The following is a 20213-nucleotide window of genomic DNA, read 5'->3' on the forward strand; positions in this document are numbered from 1 at the left end:
GAATGGCTGACGAGGCTGACGTCATTTCTTGGAAGCTCCGCCTTTCCAGAGGCTATAAAAGGACTCGCAAAAGAATATCGGGGTCTTTTCTTTAATGTAACGATGCAGTAAACTTCATACAAAAAGTTATTAGTAATTCTTTTTTATTTACTCTGGAAATATGATTTTTGTAATTGCTATTTCTCCTGACCAATAATAAAGGGATCCTGTTTTTTAATTATCGTCTGATAATTTAAGCTACGACTACATCTATGATTCTTCACCAATCTATTTATTCCGTACAAAAGCTGGTACATCACATATATGTAAGAAAAATAAAGAATATGTAAAAGATTAAATTAGCAAGATAAACTTCCCTTTTCTATTCTAAAAATAGTAACTTCTTTCTGCACTGCATCATTTTTAGATTAATCCATGTCATATGACTCTTTAATTCTGGGGCTGTAAATGGAACTAAAACTCAAGCTGCCAATAGTAATTTTATAGCACTGTTAACTATTCAATCAAAATGCATTGAGAACTGGAATTAACTCAGTCTGAATTAAGACTTCACCCTGAACATAACCCATTTGCTTTCTACGCTTTGGCATGGCTGGACTGCTATCTGTCTGCTTCTTTATTCTTACTGCAAATTCATCTAAAATGTAAGCTTTTTTAGAATAGGCACATTAATTGTTTGTGGTCACAACATGTTTGCTTAAATAAAAAAATGAAGATTTAATCTGCCTTCGCCTCCAAGTTTCTATTCATAATGGACCAACTCCTTCTACGCCATCAAGATTTCTGCTCGTCATTACTTCTAAGTTTGTTTTTACCACACACATATATAGACATATATATTGTATATATATCACTTGAATGATACTGAAATTCAGGTTCATTAAGTAAAAAATTAATAATTTTAAGAAAAAATGTACAGGGGCTCTTCGCACATTTTTTAGACGACTTCGCACATTTTTTAGAGATATTGTAATTACATAAATATTTTACCTAACAGTTTTATGTTTTAAGCATTCTGTCTAATAATCGTTATTCTTCACTATCTTTATATACCGTAATTTCCATGATAATAAAGCCTTTTGTAATATCGGAATAGGTGTTTTATCCATTGCTCTCGAACAACATTCCAAAATCTGAGGACGTTGTAAGTCGACGTTTGGATAACCCGCTTTTTAAAAGTTTACTTTACTTTACAAAAGCACAAAAATACGTTGGTAATTGATCAGGAGATTTAGCAAGAATATGAATGAAAGGTATGCTAGAAATTAAAGCTAGAAATCTTTTTTTTTTTTTTTTTTTTTTTTTTGTGTGTGTGTGTGTTAATTCTAATTTTAACTCATTGTGTTCCAGAAGGTATACCGCGAGGCTTACGCAAGTAGATACGAGTAAAATAAATAAACGAATGTACTGTAGCACTGCAAATGGGGAAAAATTCGAAAATAAATAATAATAATAAATACATAAAACGTAAACGAGTAGTAAAATAAAGAGAATCAATAATGTAAATTAGAAATGAAATTCCGAAAAGCTTAAATTGTCTCTTTAGTCCGAAAAAGGTTAAAAAAAAAAAAAAAAAAAAAAAAAAAAAATTGTGACCGAAATACAGACAGAAATTTAATTTAAGTGCTTTTTATTTTACACACGCCGCACAAGCACACACATAAATATATACATAAATTATAAGAAATGATCTAAAGATCACTCATAATATCAAAGGGAATTAAAAAATTATGGGCATAAAAATATTTGCCTATGTTATTAAAAAGTTTTAAAAAAATCACATGATTGCGTAATAATAGGGGGACCGGAAAGTAATGTCGCTTTCTTACATTAAATTCCCACGAATAAATTTGTAACACGTTTTTATTTTTAATCAATAATGTAATCACCCTCGTTGTCAACAACCTTTTGCCATCTAGTGTGCAGATTTTCAGTCCCCAGACCGATATAAATCAATTGGTTTTTGAGTAAAATATCTCAAGATCGCATTTTAGACATCATTCAAATTTTCAATTTTTTTGGCACTAAGAAAATGTAGGGATCGGAATAAATGGAAATCCGAGTGTACGATATCGGGCGAGTATGGTTGGTGCACCTCCCATCCCAATTCATTCATTTTTTCCTGTGTTCGTCTTGCACAGTGCGGTCTTGCATTGCCTTCTTGTAGAATGATGCCTTTTCTATTGACAATCGCCGGATATTTTTCGATTAAAGATTGATTCACTCGATCCAGTTGTTCACAATAAAGATCTCCATTAACAGTTTATCCAGGTTTCAGCAATTCAAATTGAACAGTTCCGCGAATACTCCACCAAACACACAGAAGCGCCTTTGTGGGATGTAAACCCTTTGTAACTCCTATTAAAACTGCCTTTTGCGTTTTGGATTATCATATAGGACCCATTTTTCGTCTCCAGTAATGAAATGATCAAAAAACGGGTCTGTACGGTGCCGTTGAAGCAATACGTTGCATGGGATGGATCGGTTGGCTTTGTTCTCTTCGGACAGATTATGGGGGACTCAAACATCTGCTTTGCTTATTTTTCCATGTTCAATGTCCTTTGCTTTAAATGTTCTTTGGATGGTCGACCAAGGTTGGTTAAGAGTGTTTGACATGGATTTGCTTCCACTTCTGCCCTTAGCGTGATGTTGTCGACATGCGCAGAAACGACATTACTTTCCGGTCCCCCTATTAAAAGTGAAGCTTTTAAAATTCTCAGCGTTTTCATGAGATACGTACGAGAATTGTAAGGTCACTACGCCTCTCATTTATCTAAAAGTAGCTTATTTGTATACTTACAAATTCCCGGCCAAGGAGCATAATTGTGGTAATTGATAGGAACAAGGTGGGTTTGTGGCCTGATAGTTGGGCTGATCAGAAAAACGTTGTGCTTCTCATTATTAGTGTCTAGATACTCATCTCTCAATGGTATATCCAAGTCCCTAAAAACAAAAAAAAAAAAAAAAAAAAAAAAAAAAAAAAAAAAATGCATTCTCAGATATCTGAAGATGGTGTTTGGAAATCCTTGCATGAAACATTTAGAAAGATTTTCGTCGCTGAATTCTTAATAACCTTAATAACTGACTCATCGAGCGATTAAAATTTAAACGGGGTTATATTAAGAACCTGCATTGTAATATTAGCAAAAATTGAAGAAAGAAAAAATTTCTGGAATTTTGGAAACATTCATCGTAAATCTAACATAAAGTCCTTAAAATCTTACTAGACCAACAGGCGAGTTATGGCTCCATCTGTGAAAGAATAACGGTATTAAAATGATTTATAAAATAACCCTTAAAACTAAATTTAACTCCAACCTTTCTTAGTTATTGAAGTAGTATAGTATCCAACCTTTCTTAGTTATTTCTTAGTTAGTGAAGGAGTGATCGGAATACAAAAAAGGGGTCATCTAGCAAAAGATACGTTAAGGTCAGTTGAATGGGGTAAACGAGGCCCTACTCCTAATCGAATGAAAAAAAAAAAAAAAAAAAAACTCCTAATTGATACTTCACATTAACTGGGCAATAAATTTATAATAAGTATTAAAGCATAGTGATAATGATTTGCAAATATATAGCTGATTTTTGTTGTTTGAATTCTAAATTAATATTTGTTCGGCGTGTTATTTTATCTTAAGCTATAATTTATTTTCTTGATTAGATATAAATTTATGTCGGAGTTTATTAAGATGCATTTATTTGTTTATTTACTTTTTTAAATATCAATATAAATGCAAATACATGTATTTTGATTACTGTATGTAGATGTTTTCGATTGTATGTAGCTACAATTTTCAGTTCATCAAGATTATAAATGATGATTTTAATAGGGTATGAAAGATAGTTGTAATATCATAAAGAGATTAAACATCATAAAGAGAGATAAAAACATCATAAAGAGCTTAGTAAGATATCAAAATATAAATAAGCGTGCATTCTTAAGACACATTGTCTTCATGGACATATATAGTCATACAATAAGTTCCAAAAGATGTCCTTTTTCTGTTTCTATTTTAAAGTCATATCCCTTTTTATTATTTATAATTACGGATTTTCTCTTTATTGGAGCTGCAGTTCCAATAAAGGTATTTTCTTCTGTAAAAGGAAAAGGAATTATGTATGAATGGTTTAAAATTTGATAATTGATGAAAATTGGAATTAAAATCTTTAAAAAGTTATTTTAAATATCCCGTGAAATTAGCAATAGAATAGTTGATAAAATTGCATGTTTTGTATGTTTTATAGATCTCCTAAATCTTTTACGATCAGTACCCATAGTATCAGTCAGTAAAGTCCTTTTCATTGAAGTAAAATGATAGATTCTCTCTTGCAGTTTCGAGATTCAATCATTTTATACGGGTATGCTAAAAATACTTTAAAGTGCTCATTCATCTATGAATAACCCTAAGAGACTGTCGGACGACCTTTCTTCCTGTCTGTCTTATAACAAAGTGAAAAGTTACAACTAAAAAAAAGTTTAAAATAAAGTTGTATAGTAACACGCCGATCGGATTGACGGTTTCACATACCAGACTTGTAACGGAAAATAAACTGTTATCTTGCGGAAAATTAAAACACAACGTTCAGATAAAGCTGAACAAAATCAAAACTAAAGCAGCTAACTAAACCTCTGCTGGTCTATGATTAAGTACTCGCGAAGCCATTGCGGCTAGCATAAACTTATGCTGCTAACTTTAATTGTAACAAAAGGAAACTAATGCGTTTACAAAGAACTTATTACTTACTCTGGATCTTTACCGAATGGTCTGAAGATTAACGTTATAGGAACAGAGCCTCCTTTTGTATCGAACTCTATCCGTAAGATAGAATTTGCTTCTCGGACAATAATTGGGTAGTTGTAGAAGGATCTAGGTGGAATCAATATGGTTTCGGAATTAGGGTTTCTCTTCTGAAGATAAGGTTTGTTGTATATATAATATTCTACAGGAACGATGCCTCCAAATTTGATCTAAAAAAGAAACATATTTTATTTTCACTCCAGTTAGTTTATTTCTTCTTGCTAGAATAGGTATATTTTTAGCATAATTCATGAGATGCGGACGTAGCTTTCTTGTATTAATCAGTTGCAGTAAGATATGCGAGAATTATCTAACTATGCGACAACTGTCTGCGTACATAAAAATGCCTTCCTGAAGAATATCTAAGATAAACTGACTCATATTTATACGTTATAAAAGTTATAAGAGTTCGCAAAGACCTCCTAAACAATCAAGCTAAAATCAGAAAAAAATATGAATATTTGAGTGTAATAAGTGGTAACATTTCTATAGATAAAGGAAAATACTTGAAATAACTTAAGGAGACCTAAGAAATAACACTGAAATTCTCCTTAAAACAAGACAAGTCTGACAAATTCGATAATCGCTCTTACAAAAGAGTTGTCCGGCCTGTCGATGACAATTGTAACGACGCTTTCACTGATTAAATACGTGAAAAAAAAAACAAGAGGTGCAAAGTGCGGAATTTTGAAACTGGCGGCGGCAATAGAATAAGATGTGTAAAGCACGAGTCCGCTGGCAACTATGGACTTGTAAAATAGTATGTCTGTGAGTTACAAACTCATTGTATAACAAATTGCATCTCTAGTAAGTGGCCATACGTGTCGAATCGCAGCCCTTGAGTTGTATGACACAGAGCTCAGTTATGGTCCACCTCAAACAAATGATATTGTAGCGTAGAGTCGTTATTTTTTTTTATGCAGGGGACATGAAAAATGTGCAATGCCGTCGTAGGTATTCGAACCCAGGTCCTTTTGACTACGCGTCGAGTATACTTCCAAGTACACCATGAAGACACGCGGAAAGGAGGGAATAAATACCTTATACACTCACCCTTTTAAAGGGCGACTGGGGACTAGGGGACCATTAGTCCTCTTTTGAAGTAGGACAGATGAAAAATTTGCAGTGCTCTCGCCGGGACTGGAACCCTTTACTTCTCGAATGCGAATTCCGCATAATCCTGTATCATGCATCTTATTTCGCACCTTCTACCATGTATCCTGGCACCTCGTATCATATATCTTGGCATCTGCATATATCTGTATCCACAGCATCTTGTATAATATATCTCGTAACATCCTGTAACATGTAACTTATTCTGCACCTATATATCTTATACTCTTAAGTATGTGTACGTCAGCCAATGTGTGTCTCCTTAGATATGTTCTTATGAATGTCACCTTATACATCTCATGCACCCCATGTTCCTACGTAACATGTATTTAGGCATTTGAATATATACGTATCTTCTGCACAGTCTATCTGTAGCCATCGTATGTTCTTATGTATCAACTGCGAATACTGCTATCTTCTGTACCTCGTATCATATATTTAGCATAATCCTACAGCATATAGCTTATTCTGTACCTATCATCATGTATCCAGACATCTGCATGTATTATCTCGTAACATCCTGTATCATGTAACTTATTCTGCTCCTTGTATCATGTATCCTGACCATCTACATAGTCTTCTGCATCTTGTATCGTCTATCTCGTATCATCACGTAATGTGTAACTTACTCTACACGTTATGTTTCTAAGTACGTGTGTGTCATTTTATGTATGCCACCTTATATAGGTTCTTATTTATGTCACCCTACATATCTCATGCACCTTTTGTTCTTTATCATATGCTTCAGCGTAGCGGTACCATCATCTGCAGATCATTGTATCTACTTATATCTGTATCAGCGTATATATGCGTAATACTGCATATAACATATTTGTATATTCATTTCTACATATATCTGAATCCGCGTATATTTTTATTAGCATCTGCAAGTATGACAGAAAGATTATTAGCAAGGATTTCGTAAGCAAGCCGTAAGTATCTATGCACAGGCCTTACATGCACGCATTACTGGATCACTGAATCAATAAATATTGAGGCCTGGGCAGTTGTGTGGGGATGATTTTCCGGGGGGCGCTCTGGTCTGCTGGACTGCCCTCGAGGATGCATCGGGCGCTGGGTTTGCGAGGCGTCCGCAAGGCCTCTGAGTGGCTATCTAGATAAAGGTGGACGTGGAGCTATACCGATTAACCGTTTTGGTAGAGGGGTGGCGACCACGTCCTCCGTCGCATATCGCATGTCGAATGCGCGTCGGGTGTGCTTCTAATATACCACGAAGGCATGTACTGATAATCAGGACATTAGGCGATTAGCTTTCAAATACCTTTTAACAATACAATCCAAATCATTTAGTGAAGAGCACACGTCTACATGAGCAATAGGCAAGACTTGTCCAGAGTCGAATAGAAGATATTCAGGTGAATAGTCAGTTTAAAAAGAAACAAAGAGGCACTAAGCCAATTCTGTCCGATCAAAAGTCTAAAGTCGGCCACTGCGGCTACACGGAGTGAGTCCAGCGCTGTGACTACCACAAAGAACTCCGGGTCTCAACACCAGCAGCGTAGGAAGTCATACGATGAAACTATCGCTTGAATATTCTCTTCATTTCTAATTTAGCAAGAGTGGAGCGCAGAGTCTCTCTATAAAACTTTTGGAGAATATTAGTTCCTTTTTATGCCAATATGTTCACTTGTCGTTTCCATAGAGACCGAAATGTGATGATATGTTGTGATTAAATAAAATTTTATATTTCCAATTTGATTTTCTTGTTCTTAATGCGCCATCTTTTCACTTGGTGGTCGAAATTTTACCTATTATTTTCACTGCCGTTTTCTTATTCTCGCGGTTCGCATAACATACGTACGACGTTTCAGTGAAATACGTCAGTCAGAACGGGCTCCAAGTATGTCCGAATCGGATAACTGATTAAAACTACTAACCTGTACATAAGATGTTTTAAAATTAGATTGTTCAGAACCCTGTACTAATAAACAGTGTGCTTTAAAAAGAATATATGTATTTCAAATGCATATATTTATTAAACTGTATGACATGCGAATGTGAAACTTTACACACATATGTATGAACCTTTCAAGTTCAGATTACAAATGTTACAGATGTTCAGTATGTCCTCCATCAGCAACACGAACAATATCACATCGATACTCAAATTCATCCTATACTCGGGCAAGCATGTCACTGATGTTATGACAGTACGGATCCGGGTCTTCACATCTTCCAGGTTCTCTGGGAGTGGAGGTAGATAAACGTTGTCTTTAATGAAATCCCACAGGAAGAAGTCACAGGGTGTCAAATTCGGTGACCGTAGAGGCCATCTGAGACATGCTAAGTCGCCAGCTCCTTGACGACCAATCCAACGGTTCGGTTAGAGTTTCATTCAGATAATCACGCACTTGGCGACACCAGTGATGGGGTGCCTCGTCTTGTTGAAAAATGAAGTTGTCTTCGTGCAGCCTCGGAAAAACCAGTTTTGTAACACAGCGAGATACTGCTGACCATTAACCATGTTTCCATCAAAGAAGAATGGGTCGTAAAGAGATGATCGGGATATCGCACAAAACACATTGGTTTTGGGCGAATCTCGTACATGTTCAATGGCTGCATACGGGTTCTGTAGGCCCCAAATTCGAACATTGTGTTTGTTTAAATGACCACTAACATGAAAAGTCGCTTCATCACTGAACACGATGCGTTGTGCGAAAGATTTATCATTGTCAATAGTATCAATAATCTCGTTACAAAATGGCACACGTTTGCGTTTGTCATCAGGACGCAGAGCCTGTAACAAATGTAACTTGTACATAACCAACTGACGTCTCAAAACACGCCAAATTGTCGTTGTAGGCAGTTGTAACTCCCGACTGGCACGACGAATGGATTTTGAAGGACTACATTGGAAAGCAGTCTGAATTCGTGCAACATTTTCGTCGGGAACACGAGGGCGGCCACGACTCTTTCCTTTACATACACATCCTGTATTTACAAACTGTCGATACTATCTGCGAATGTTCCACCCATTCGGATGACCACTTTGGTACCTCAACTTGAAACGTCTTTGTACTGTAATCACGGAATTGCACTTCGCAAAGTCGAGAACGCAAAATGATTTCTGCTGTGGAGTAGCCATTTTGAACATGCGACGGTTACCACGCAAAACAGAAGACAACTGACATCTAGCGGCTATTAATATAAACTAGACTATGTATCCGTTTCGCCAATAGTCGAGCCAAGGCGCAGTGATCGATAGTTTGGACAAAATAACACTTTGTAATACGTATATTCTTTTTGAAACACGGTGTATTATGAGTAAATCACATTTAGTGCAAATGCTTTTGGGAACATGAAATCATAATTTTAAGAAAAATTTAAAAATAATAATAAATAATTATTAAAATATAATTTGTTGCTGTGGAAAATGTCGATGGAAGAAAACAGCACGTGCATAATCTCACTCTTTTCGATGATTCTTTTAAGAAATGAAGAAGTTTGGTATGGATAAGATGAAGAATTACTGGCTATATGACTGTAACTTGTTAATCAGATTTCAGTGAAGTATTTTTTTGAATGCTGAGCACTGAGACGTCTATCCATTGGGGAATGGGGAAAAAAGGGGAAGAAAATAATAGTAAGAAAAATAAATAAATAAATAAAAAAGATTTCATGATATGAAAACGATGGGTCTTTAGCAGTGAAGTTAGGACGACAGCGTAAGTAAATTACATCAAAACAAGCAGAGAATATCAGACTGACAAACCACCTTCTGAAAGCTTACGAACATGCATACGAATATGCAATAAAAACTCAGAAAAAAAATCTACAACATGTTTATTTTATTTAATGACTTTGCTGACTTGTTGTGATTGGCGCAGATGCTGAAAGAGAACACTCTCCCTCTGAATCTCTCTTTCCCTTCTGAATCTTATTCTGAAAAGGATTATAAACTGAGTTTACATTAAATTCGAGGAAGAAATAAGTATCGGATGTTATTTATTAAATTACAGACAGAGGAGTTTTGTACATTCTTTAGACGATTTTCATTGTATTTACAGAAATATTTTATCTAAAATTTTTGTGTTTTAAATGTTCTGTTTCATAACCCTTATTCTTCACCATCTTTCTACACCGTAATTTGTAACATAATAAAGTCTTTTGTAGTATCGGAATAGGTATTTTATCCCATCTTCCTTTTTTGCTTTCCAAATTTCAAAGAGGGTTGTAGGTCCATGTTTTGTTTGGGCAATCCGCTTTTTAAAAGTCCCAAAGTGCAAAAATCCATGGGTGTTACTTCAGGAGATTTAGTAGCGTTATAAGTGTAATCTATGACTTTGATATCCGTTTCTTGTTTAATTATTTTCTGGAAATCAACAGTGGATTTTGAAGTGTGTCTGCTTGCTTTGTCTTGATGCAGTTCTACTCATTGATGGCGCTGTGGGTAGAGGTATTTCATATTCGAAAATTAAGTATAAAATATGTTCCTGATAATATGCGAAGATGATCTTAACATTTTGCTCTATTTGCTTTATTTTTAATTTGCCGTTATATGAAAAATCACGAAAAATCATAACTCCATTTGAAAAACTTTAGATTCTTTGAACTGTGTTCTAAGATTTTCTCTTCCCTTTGATGATAATACATGGGTCTCTTTTTATTGAAGTCATTTAAATACAACCATCTATACCTATTGTGATAATATGTTTACAATTGTTTTCATGATAAATACTTCTGATAAAGAATTTTGCATCTCGTTCTGAGTTCGGAGATATTTCCTTGAGAAAGAACAACGAACAGTATATGTTTTTTAGTCTTTTTAAGATTCAAATCACTTTGTTTACAGTTTAGTGATTTTGCAATTGTTCTTTGGCGGATTTTCTTTTAGCACTAAAGATCTTACCTCTGCAGCATTCGAAACTTTTCCACTTGAAGCTAAACTTTGACGTTTTGTTCATTTCTTGTTGATAATGTTACTTATCGTAACTTTAGATATCTAAAAATCGCGGCTTTTACAGCGCTTTTTAATAAATGGATACAAATAATTTTCTTCGAAAAGTGCACAAACATAACCTTCCATTTATTGCTGCTTTAAAAGCTCTATTTTGCATGAAAACAAAGCTGTCATGTAGCAGACGATAATTTATGCTTTCAAAAATAGCATAGTTCCAGTTAAAAAAATTCTAAGTAGATGATTGATTTTTATAGCAAAGCAAAACAACGCGAAACTTGTGCTAATAGCCTCTGAGATTGCAAAGAAAGTTTAATTTATAATGTAAGAGAAGACTGCGTTAATTTCCAGTGGTGTAGAATACCCTTAATTCCTGATATAGACATATTCATTCGGCTATAGCTTTTAGGTTTATTTAAGTTCTTGTACAAATTTAGTTCAATTATTGTTTAGCCTGGAAAGATAATTCATTAAACGCACTGGGTAATATATATTTTGAACGGAACATTTAGCTAATAAGATGAGTAACCCTTAACTGTAAAGTTAACTTTTATCACTGTAAAGTATACCAGAATTTCTTTAGACAGAGTAAAGTTGAATGTTCGAAACTTACGAACTCAGAACACATGGGATCTCCTTTCGAATCAACCCTTTGGCCTCCGAGGAAAGCTGGCAATACTTCAGGGTCTACGTACTTCAGTAATAGCTCTGGAGTATTCTCTAGAAAAAAAAAAAAGTTACCACCGTAATTGTATATTTGTAAATTATCGTATTTGTATACACATTAAAGTTTGTAAATAATTTCGATCTACTAGTGCAAATATATTAGAGAAAGTTAGTGAGCAGAAACTTAATCAGAAGAAAAATGAATAAAATCACTGTCATTCTTCAGCAAAGTTTTAATAGGTATCTAAGTTTTTATTTATTTTTCCGAAGAGTTATAAGCCCTTAAACTTTTTCTATAATTTCTGTAGCTGAAACTTTCAACCAGTCTTGAATTTTGTACGTTAGTGGTCTATTAAAAAGGAAAACAAGAATGCGTAAGCGTATTAGGAGTGTATTATTAGGACAGTTGTTATTGTTACACATATGCTGAGATTTACAATTTAATTCTGAATGTGTGACATCAACTAAGCTGAAAAATATATACCGCAGATATCTGAAAAAAAAATTAGAATAAAGTACATAAAAATAAAAAAGATAAAAATTAGATTAATTAGATTTCAAGTTTCTGACGAGCATATTTGCAGTAGTTTGTAATTTTCATTTACGTAATGCTGTTTGTAGTATTGTTTACACGACGTCAGAAAGCTTTATTTAGATACAATTCAAATTTTTGCTAGAAATGTTGTAAAATTTAGGCTTTTTATTATACTGGCGGATATGAAATACAAAGCTAAATGGCAAAGAAAAAATGAAAAGAAATTAAAAACATTTGCAGTTTGAGTCTAATATTTCAGAAAAGAATTTATTATTTACAAGCGTAAGAATAAAAATGTTAAAAAAAGTGCAAGTGTTATTTATTTTTTAATTAAATTAATATTTACTTTTGTAAACTCACAAAACCAAATCTTTAATTTTTAATAAAATTAAAAATCAGATTAAAGCGAATTTTAATTTTTAAAACATTCTTTTTTTTCTGCCTTTCTTTCCTGAATGTAAATATATCAGAAAAATACCATTATATTAAAAAAATGTGCATTATCTGTTCGTACATAAGTATATTACAACAATTTATTTTTGTAATACATATTACTATAAAATTTGATCACAGCCATTTGATTTTTATGCAGATGATAACATACAAAGGAAATAAAAATAAAAATTTTACAATTGGAAAAGTGTGTTAGAAGTCTGCTTCGTTTATGACACTCATAGTTCCGAGAGTGTAATCAGGCCCTGAGTTTACATGTGACTCATTTGATCTATGATGCATATGGTTTATTGAAAGCCACTTCCATAATACTCACTAGATGGCAGCACCATTGACCTAAAAATAGTATATCCAAACTGAGCTGGAAAGCAAGCTACTTTGATCTGTATTGATACTATTAGGAATACTCTGATGTGCATATGCCACTTATAAGGTACTTTTATCGTAACATGCCTTCGTGGTAATGACCAGCCCACTCCGCGCGTATTCGAGAGGCCACTTATAAGGTACTTTTATCGTAACATGCCTTCGTGGTAATGACCAGCCCACTCCGCGCGTATTCGAGAGGTCCGTGGTTCGAGTCCGGGGGAGGGCATTCCTCATTTTATCTCTCCTGCTTCGAAATAACCTAATATCTCTACACACTGTGCAATATGTTACATATCCGACTATGTCACATGTGCACTAATAAAAGCGGCTTTGTATTAAAATTCAATCTGCTTATCCTGTAATCCTGTTGTAATCTGTAAATCCTGTTGTAAAATTGAAAATTTTAGATAAAATGACTTTTTAAATGGTTTACATTTTACGCTATTGAATAAAGCATTTTAATATTGCTGAAGACAAATGAAAGATTGGTTATGGGCTCCGTAAAATTTGAAGTCTTAGTTCTGGAACTTGTGGCTCGAGACGTAATCAGGCCATGAGTTAATATGTCACTAATCTGATCTGTGAGACACATAGTTTATTGAAAACCACTTCCAGAATACTCACTAGATGGCAGCACCATTCACCAAGTGCTCAATGAAACCAATCCATATTTTATTTCCACACTTTCCTCAAATCTTTCTGTTTGGAAAATTTCTGTACACGAAGAACTTTCGGTACATGATGATCTGCACATTTATTTCATATTTAAAAAAAATAAAAATAATCATGTGTTTAAAAAGTCATTTCAATCACTTTATCCCGCAGATTTCTGAGTAAGTTTCAAATATCAGACTTTATCAACGAATTTCCGTATAAAAATACTTTACAATTTTAATTGCTTTACAATAATTTACAATTTTATTTGGCACATATACGAGATTCTGGAAGGCGCTTCAAAGATTATTCTCATTGCCTCCGATTATTAGGAATAGACATAATGCAAATATTGCTTTTCTGTTTTCTTCAACATCACTTCATTTTGCATTTTCAATGAAAATATTTCTTTCTTTACATTTAGTTTGATTTTTTTTGAAATAATTTAAAAAAAAAACTATTGTTAATCATTCTTCCTCGTTAATTTCAAAACAAATACTAACTTTTGTTTGTTAATGTGTGAGAATTTAATCAAATTTTGGTCGAATAAGTTATACTGTTAAAGCCTGAATCTTCCAAAAATTCGTGAGAAGACATTTAGACCATTCCCATAATCGTATGACGTTAACCACCCGAGATATTAATTCAAAACTCTGAGAAAGCTAATTTCCTCACTCAATTTTTTGAGTGGCAACAATCTAGGTGCTTTGGTGATAAAAATGCTTTATTTCGAAACGTTTTGCCACTGCACGCTTTAAAATCGTCGAGTTTGTTAACAAAAAATATGTAACTTTTACAAAATATGGAATAAAAAAAGGATAGGCACGCATTAAATATATCATTATTACAAAAGGTCATATTCTGACGCTGAAAAAAACACGCGATTGCATGTGACGTCATTGTATGTCGAAAATCTGCCGTTAATGTCAGCATTTTAAATAAATGGATGCTATTGGCAACTGTTTTGTTTCAGATAACTGACACGATATGTTATTGAAACGTTAATTCGTTTATTGATATTAAGAAAAAGTTGCTACATTACGTTAAATTTAATTCATGACGTCATACGTATTGACTTAAAGTGTCAAAAGTTTTTGATTCCTGGTTTGGCAACTAAAAATTATTTACTAATTCGTTGTTGCTTGGAAAGAATGAACTGATTTGATTCATACTGAAATGTTTTTATGCATTTTCTTTTCAGGAGTACACAGAACTTATAAAATGATATTTGGCCGCAGCACGCTAGTCTTAGTATCTAATAGCTGTTCAATCAATTAAGTTATTAAGAAATCGTTGCATGTAAATAATCCCTACGTAACGAATGAAACACAAGCAGGATACAGAATGAATACGAAATTTATGAAGCAATGAAAGTTCTTCAAATTTTATCTAAACTATTGAATTCTACTTCTATTCAGACTATTGTATTATCTACAATTAAACAGCAATCAATTTCATTCCCAAATATCTCGATTTTCAATACTATAATCTTAAAAAATTTTTCCTTTTTTTCTCCCTTACTTGATTTTTATAAGAATATCAAAGCGAAAAAATATTGAAATTTTTACCTTTTGATACTACTCGAATGTTCTGCAGAAGATTGTACCTTAAGATAGGCCTCAAGATGTTAAATGCTTGATAGAAATAAAACGGCGCTGAAAAGGTTTAAGTGTGTAAATATAAAATTGGAAAAAAAAAAAAAAAAAAAAAAAAAAAAAAAAACATACACAGAATAAAATTTTTGAAACTCTGAGCATAAATTTCAGAGAAAACATTGTGAGAATTATGTACATGTGAGAAACTAATGATTTTTATTAAAAATTATAACCAATCAACAGTGTAGACTTATTTGTTGTGTAAGAATTATGTTAATTTCATTAACAGTTAAATAATTTTAAGTTCCTATCTTGTCGATTCTTAACTTCATCTTACTACTTCCGGCCAGAACGTAGTTTTAGAATCACGTCTAATGAGGAAGAGCGGTATTTAACCGCGAAGTTCTTCTGTCTTAGTGAGAGAGATACCAGATATTCTGTCTGAACGCGTCCATTTTTTTTAGGCTACTCTCTCGTAAATTATTATTACGCTCGGCCGTACTTTAGGCCCTTGATAGCTTCGCAGTCAATTAAAGTTAAGGGGCCAACTCGATTAGAATCTTGTAGCTTAGGCTATATCTCTTTAGTTTAGTTTAATTTAATTTTTAATCTCTTAAGTTCAAGCCCAAGTGTCGGCTTTTATTGTACACTCCAAGACGGAGTTCTATTTAATCTTAATTGAATAATAAAGGGTTATTTACCCTTCCATCTTTTTGTTTCCTGTCACACGAACTCAAGCGATTATTCGCTTATCAGTTCTTAAGAGTCTTTGCGTTCAACAGTAACTCAGCATTACAAAGTGAGGAACTCTACAGTTATCCTGAACAGATATTTTTTCTTCTTGCAGTAATTAATCTTAACACAATTTATAAAACTGTACTAGCATGAAACCTCTGTAAATAAAGTGTAGTAATAATCATGTAGGATTTTCTTAGTGAATAAAAGCTCAGATTTCATTTAGTGAATACAAATGAGACTTGTGTTTTCAGCATTATTCCCTATCAATACCGAAGAACACCAAAAATGACTCTTGGCGCTATTTATTACTTTTCCGTTTGAAAAAACAGTAGACAATTATCTATTGTATTTATTCTTTATATTTAAGCCATGCAAGTTGTAAAAAGATTTAGTATTGATGGAGTAACCTCGAAGAATAATGGCTGCTCTATTTCAGAAAATTTCAGAAACTATTCAGAAAATTAACCCTGTTATTTATACACTGAAATCGTTGTCAAACGAAATAAAGCAAAGTGATATGGAATCATGCAGGAGCAGGCAATAAATTTGCTTGTTCATGAATAACAACTTTACGGTACTTCGTATATAAGAAGATACGTATGGAAAAATTATTAGTATGCATAATGCAAAATGGGGATGAATGAAGCAATAATTTTAACAGTTATTAGGGAGAAGTATTAAATTATATAACATTACTAGCCGCTACGGTGCCAGCCTTCGTCTGGCTTTTAAATGTACCGTAAAAATGCCTAAAGGGTACACCAAACATTAAATTAAAAACCTGCACAGAATTTTACTCCGCAGAACAACTTTATCAAAAACAAATCAATAAAAAAGTATTAAATATTAAGAAAAGTACAATGAAGTACGCAGTATCTCTTAATACAAATATTAATTATCCTAATAAATAAATTAACCAACTTCTCGTTGCAACATCTTAAAATTTCAATGGTATATAAAGTTAAAAACTTTGCTAAAAAATCATGCAAAACTTTTTATATAATTAAAATTATATATAATTAAAACATAATATAAAAAATTACTATGAAATGAGCAATAAATCTATTATTTTAAAGAGAAAACAGTCAGCAGTCCAGTATCTAAAGAAATGAATGAAAAACTGTTGCGGAAACCTCATTTCTAAATGAATGAAACTGTCATCAGAAAGTAATAACTAATCAAAATTGTGCTTTGTGGATGATATAATTCAAAATCTCTTTATTAGCTCTTTGCCATTAGCTAATAAAGAGAGAGAGAGAGAGAGAGAAACAAAGGAAATTCTTTCTGTTGTGCCAGGCGAGACACATGCGCGTCAAAATAAGAAGACTTGAGATGTGTGTGTTGTGTGTCCAAAATCAAAAGAAAATAAGCAGCATTTATCTCATATTTTCAACAGTCAGCAGTCCTGTATACAAAGCATTGAGTGAAAAACTGTTGCCAAAACCACATTTTTAAATAAATGAAATTATTCGAAATGATGCGATTTCATTAAAAAAGATAAAATAAAAAACAAATCTGATTCGAATTTTGAAAAAAATCGCTTCGAGGTGCACTGGCTCTTGTCTAGATGCACCTATGTACCAAATTTCGTAGCCCTGGGTCTATTAGCTTACGCGCAGCACGAGCGAAAGACATACACACAGATAGATTCTTTCTTTTATTATATGTAGAGATAAATCAGTCTGAGTAATGCACGATTATTTATAGAAAAATAAATCAAGTTGGACATCACATCACTTTCTCGTACGGCCTATTAAATTATGCACACCTAACCATTTTGACACGTCATTTAACTTTACTGAATGTGTGCCGTTGCTAACGGCTGAAGATGCATTTCAAATCGACGAATCTCTTTCGGTGTAAACGGTTGGAAGTGGTTTAACCCTTTGGATCCATTTGACGAGTGAGACTCGTCAATTGATTACTCGGGCGAAGTTATGGTGGACGAGTCTGACTCGTCCGACCTAATCAGTGTTGTAACTAAAATACTGTTTCAAAAATAAATTTATATCACCAATAAAAGCATATTCCAAATAAAATGTTATACTTTAACACATTAACCATATAGCGACAAATTAGATCCGTCTCATGGGCAAAAATCTTAAAATAATTCAGTACTGAGAAGGTAAAGGCAAACTGTTTTGAGGGACATGCTGTTGTCATCTGGCAACTAACTTAAAATTCTATGAAAAAAATCTCTTTGTCTTAATTGATTTTCACGCTACAGGTGGACCCTTATCTAATCAAACCTTTGTCAAATCTAATAATTTAATCACCTATATCTAATAATCTAATAATATAAGGTAATTCTAGATAAAAGATAAAAAGGAAAAATTCTGAAGAAAAATATATGTACCATTAACGACTAGTACATTTTTCCAAATTTCTGGATAGTAATCTTGTAACATTCTCATCAGATCCAGTCCCGTTTCCACAACTAAAATGTAAATAAATAGATAAATTAAGAACGTTAAATTATTATGATTTTTGCATCTACAAATTTATGTCTCCGCATTTCGTAATAAAGTCATTTTAAATTCTTCTGAACACATGAATCTTAAATCGTACAATAATAAAAAAGTGTCAGAAGCTCATAATTAGCTTATTGAAAGTAATTTGGAAAATTAGAACTAGCATTAAGGCCTTCGCTCTCCAAGATTATGATATTTGAAGTCTAGAGAAGGTTACATGAAACATTACTTCGAAATCTTACTAAACACCGCTTCAAACTCCGGTAGCATAAAATGATCATACCAACCAGTTTCTATACATGCTGATTGCATTTTCTTTTTTACATACGCATGGTCATTCATTAATAGAAATAGAATGAGCGGTGTCTTAGACAATTTACTTTTAACTTTTAATAAGTTCTGAATTCATATAAAAATATGTTTCTAAACTATTTAAACTCAGCATAGAGGAAAAGAGAAAATTAAGTGAAATACTTTCTACATTTCTTCTTCCTAATAAAATAAAATGTATGAGGTATTTCAACCATGAGACTGATTAATTTTTTGGGAGAAGTAATTAAGGAATTTATTTCTAATCATGTTTGATTACATCTCTTGGTATTTATATTCGTAGGTACAGTAATCAAAATGTTAACACTGATGTTGCCATTATTTGATAACGTTCATTACCTTTTGCTGATAAATATTTCAAGTTAGATAGAAGGGAATTCTTCAGAAAATGTAATAAATAACGCATAGTATGTGACAATTTTATTCATATATTTACTTGGCTACAATTAGAATTAATATTTGTCGGGTTTTATTTATTTTTACTGATAGTTACTCAAGTTTAGAACCTCCCCTCGCGTCTCCTTGCCAGGATAAGGTTGGTTGAGCGAGAGTATTTAAACTGTTGGAGAGAAAAGGTTAAGCAGAGCGTCATTTCACTATTGTGAACGCACGTTGGTATTTTCTTCCAACTTTGAACCTTAATTTCGGCTACGCATTTTTGCCACCGATTTATTATACCGACGCAGGTTTCTGAGTCAATCTGTTAGCTTAAATTGAATTATGTAGTCTCGCACTACTCTTCTATACTATTAAAATGTCTGCGCGTCTGTTTGTTTGTGGCATTATATCCTCCGGAACGGCGGGGAGCTGAGTTTCGAAAGAGGGATTTCAAAAATTCGTGGAAGCCATTTTGACCATTCTCATCTTCGTACGACTTTAATCAACCGAGATATTAATTAAAAACTCTGAAAGCGCTAATTCTCGCACTCATTTTTTCGAGTGGCAACAATCTCGCGAGCTGGAGATAAAAATCTTCCAAAAGTGTTGCCACTGCTCGCTTTCAAATTGTACAGTTTGTTAATGAAAAATTTGTAAGTTTTATGAAATATGAAATAAAAATAGTATTGCCAAGCATTAACTATATTATATAAGGTCATATTCTGACGTTGAAGAAAGCATGCGATTTCATGTGACGTCATTGTATGTCGAAAAGTTTCCGTGAATGTCAGCATTTTAAATAACTATCTGCTATTGGCAAATTTTTTGTTTCAGGTTAGGATAACTGACACAATATGTTATTGCCACATTAATTCTTTCATTGATATTGAGGGAAATTGTTATACTACATTAAGTTTAAATCACGACGTCATACGTAAGCTGAAGTATTCAAAGTTTTTTTGTTTTCTCTTTTGGCAACAAAAAACTTATTTACGAATTGGTTGTTACTTGAAAGAATGAACTGACTTTATTTATATTGAAATGCTTTTATGCACTTTCTTTCCAGGTGTACATAGAACTCATAAATATTGCTTTTGTCACAGCTCGCTCATCTGGTGGTCTTGCCCGTTAGTTACCTTTAAATTTAGTGTTACACTGTCTTTTAAGTTTTCACCGCAAGTGGCCGGTGCTTGT

General features: G+C 33.2%; 1 protein-coding gene across 1 annotated transcript in view; it reads right to left on the minus strand.

Moving 5' to 3' along the window:
- Positions 1–20213, minus strand: part of LOC118187687 (SEC14-like protein 2) — a 70165-nt gene that overhangs the window by 3171 nt on the left and 46781 nt on the right. Inside the window, exons 9-13 of the mRNA XM_035357961.2 lie at positions 18197–18277; positions 15076–15162; positions 11444–11550; positions 4746–4969; positions 2801–2943 (exon numbers count right to left, since the gene is read on the minus strand). Coding sequence (XP_035213852.1) covers positions 2801–2943; positions 4746–4969; positions 11444–11550; positions 15076–15162; positions 18197–18277 — 642 coding nt within the window. The remainder of the gene's footprint in view (positions 1–2800; positions 2944–4745; positions 4970–11443; positions 11551–15075; positions 15163–18196; positions 18278–20213) is intronic.

This window comes from Stegodyphus dumicola, chromosome 4, assembly GCF_044657685.1.
Source record: "Stegodyphus dumicola isolate Sdum_Otavi_A_Nest chromosome 4, ASM4465768v1".
NCBI lineage: Eukaryota > Metazoa > Arthropoda > Arachnida > Araneae > Eresidae > Stegodyphus > Stegodyphus dumicola.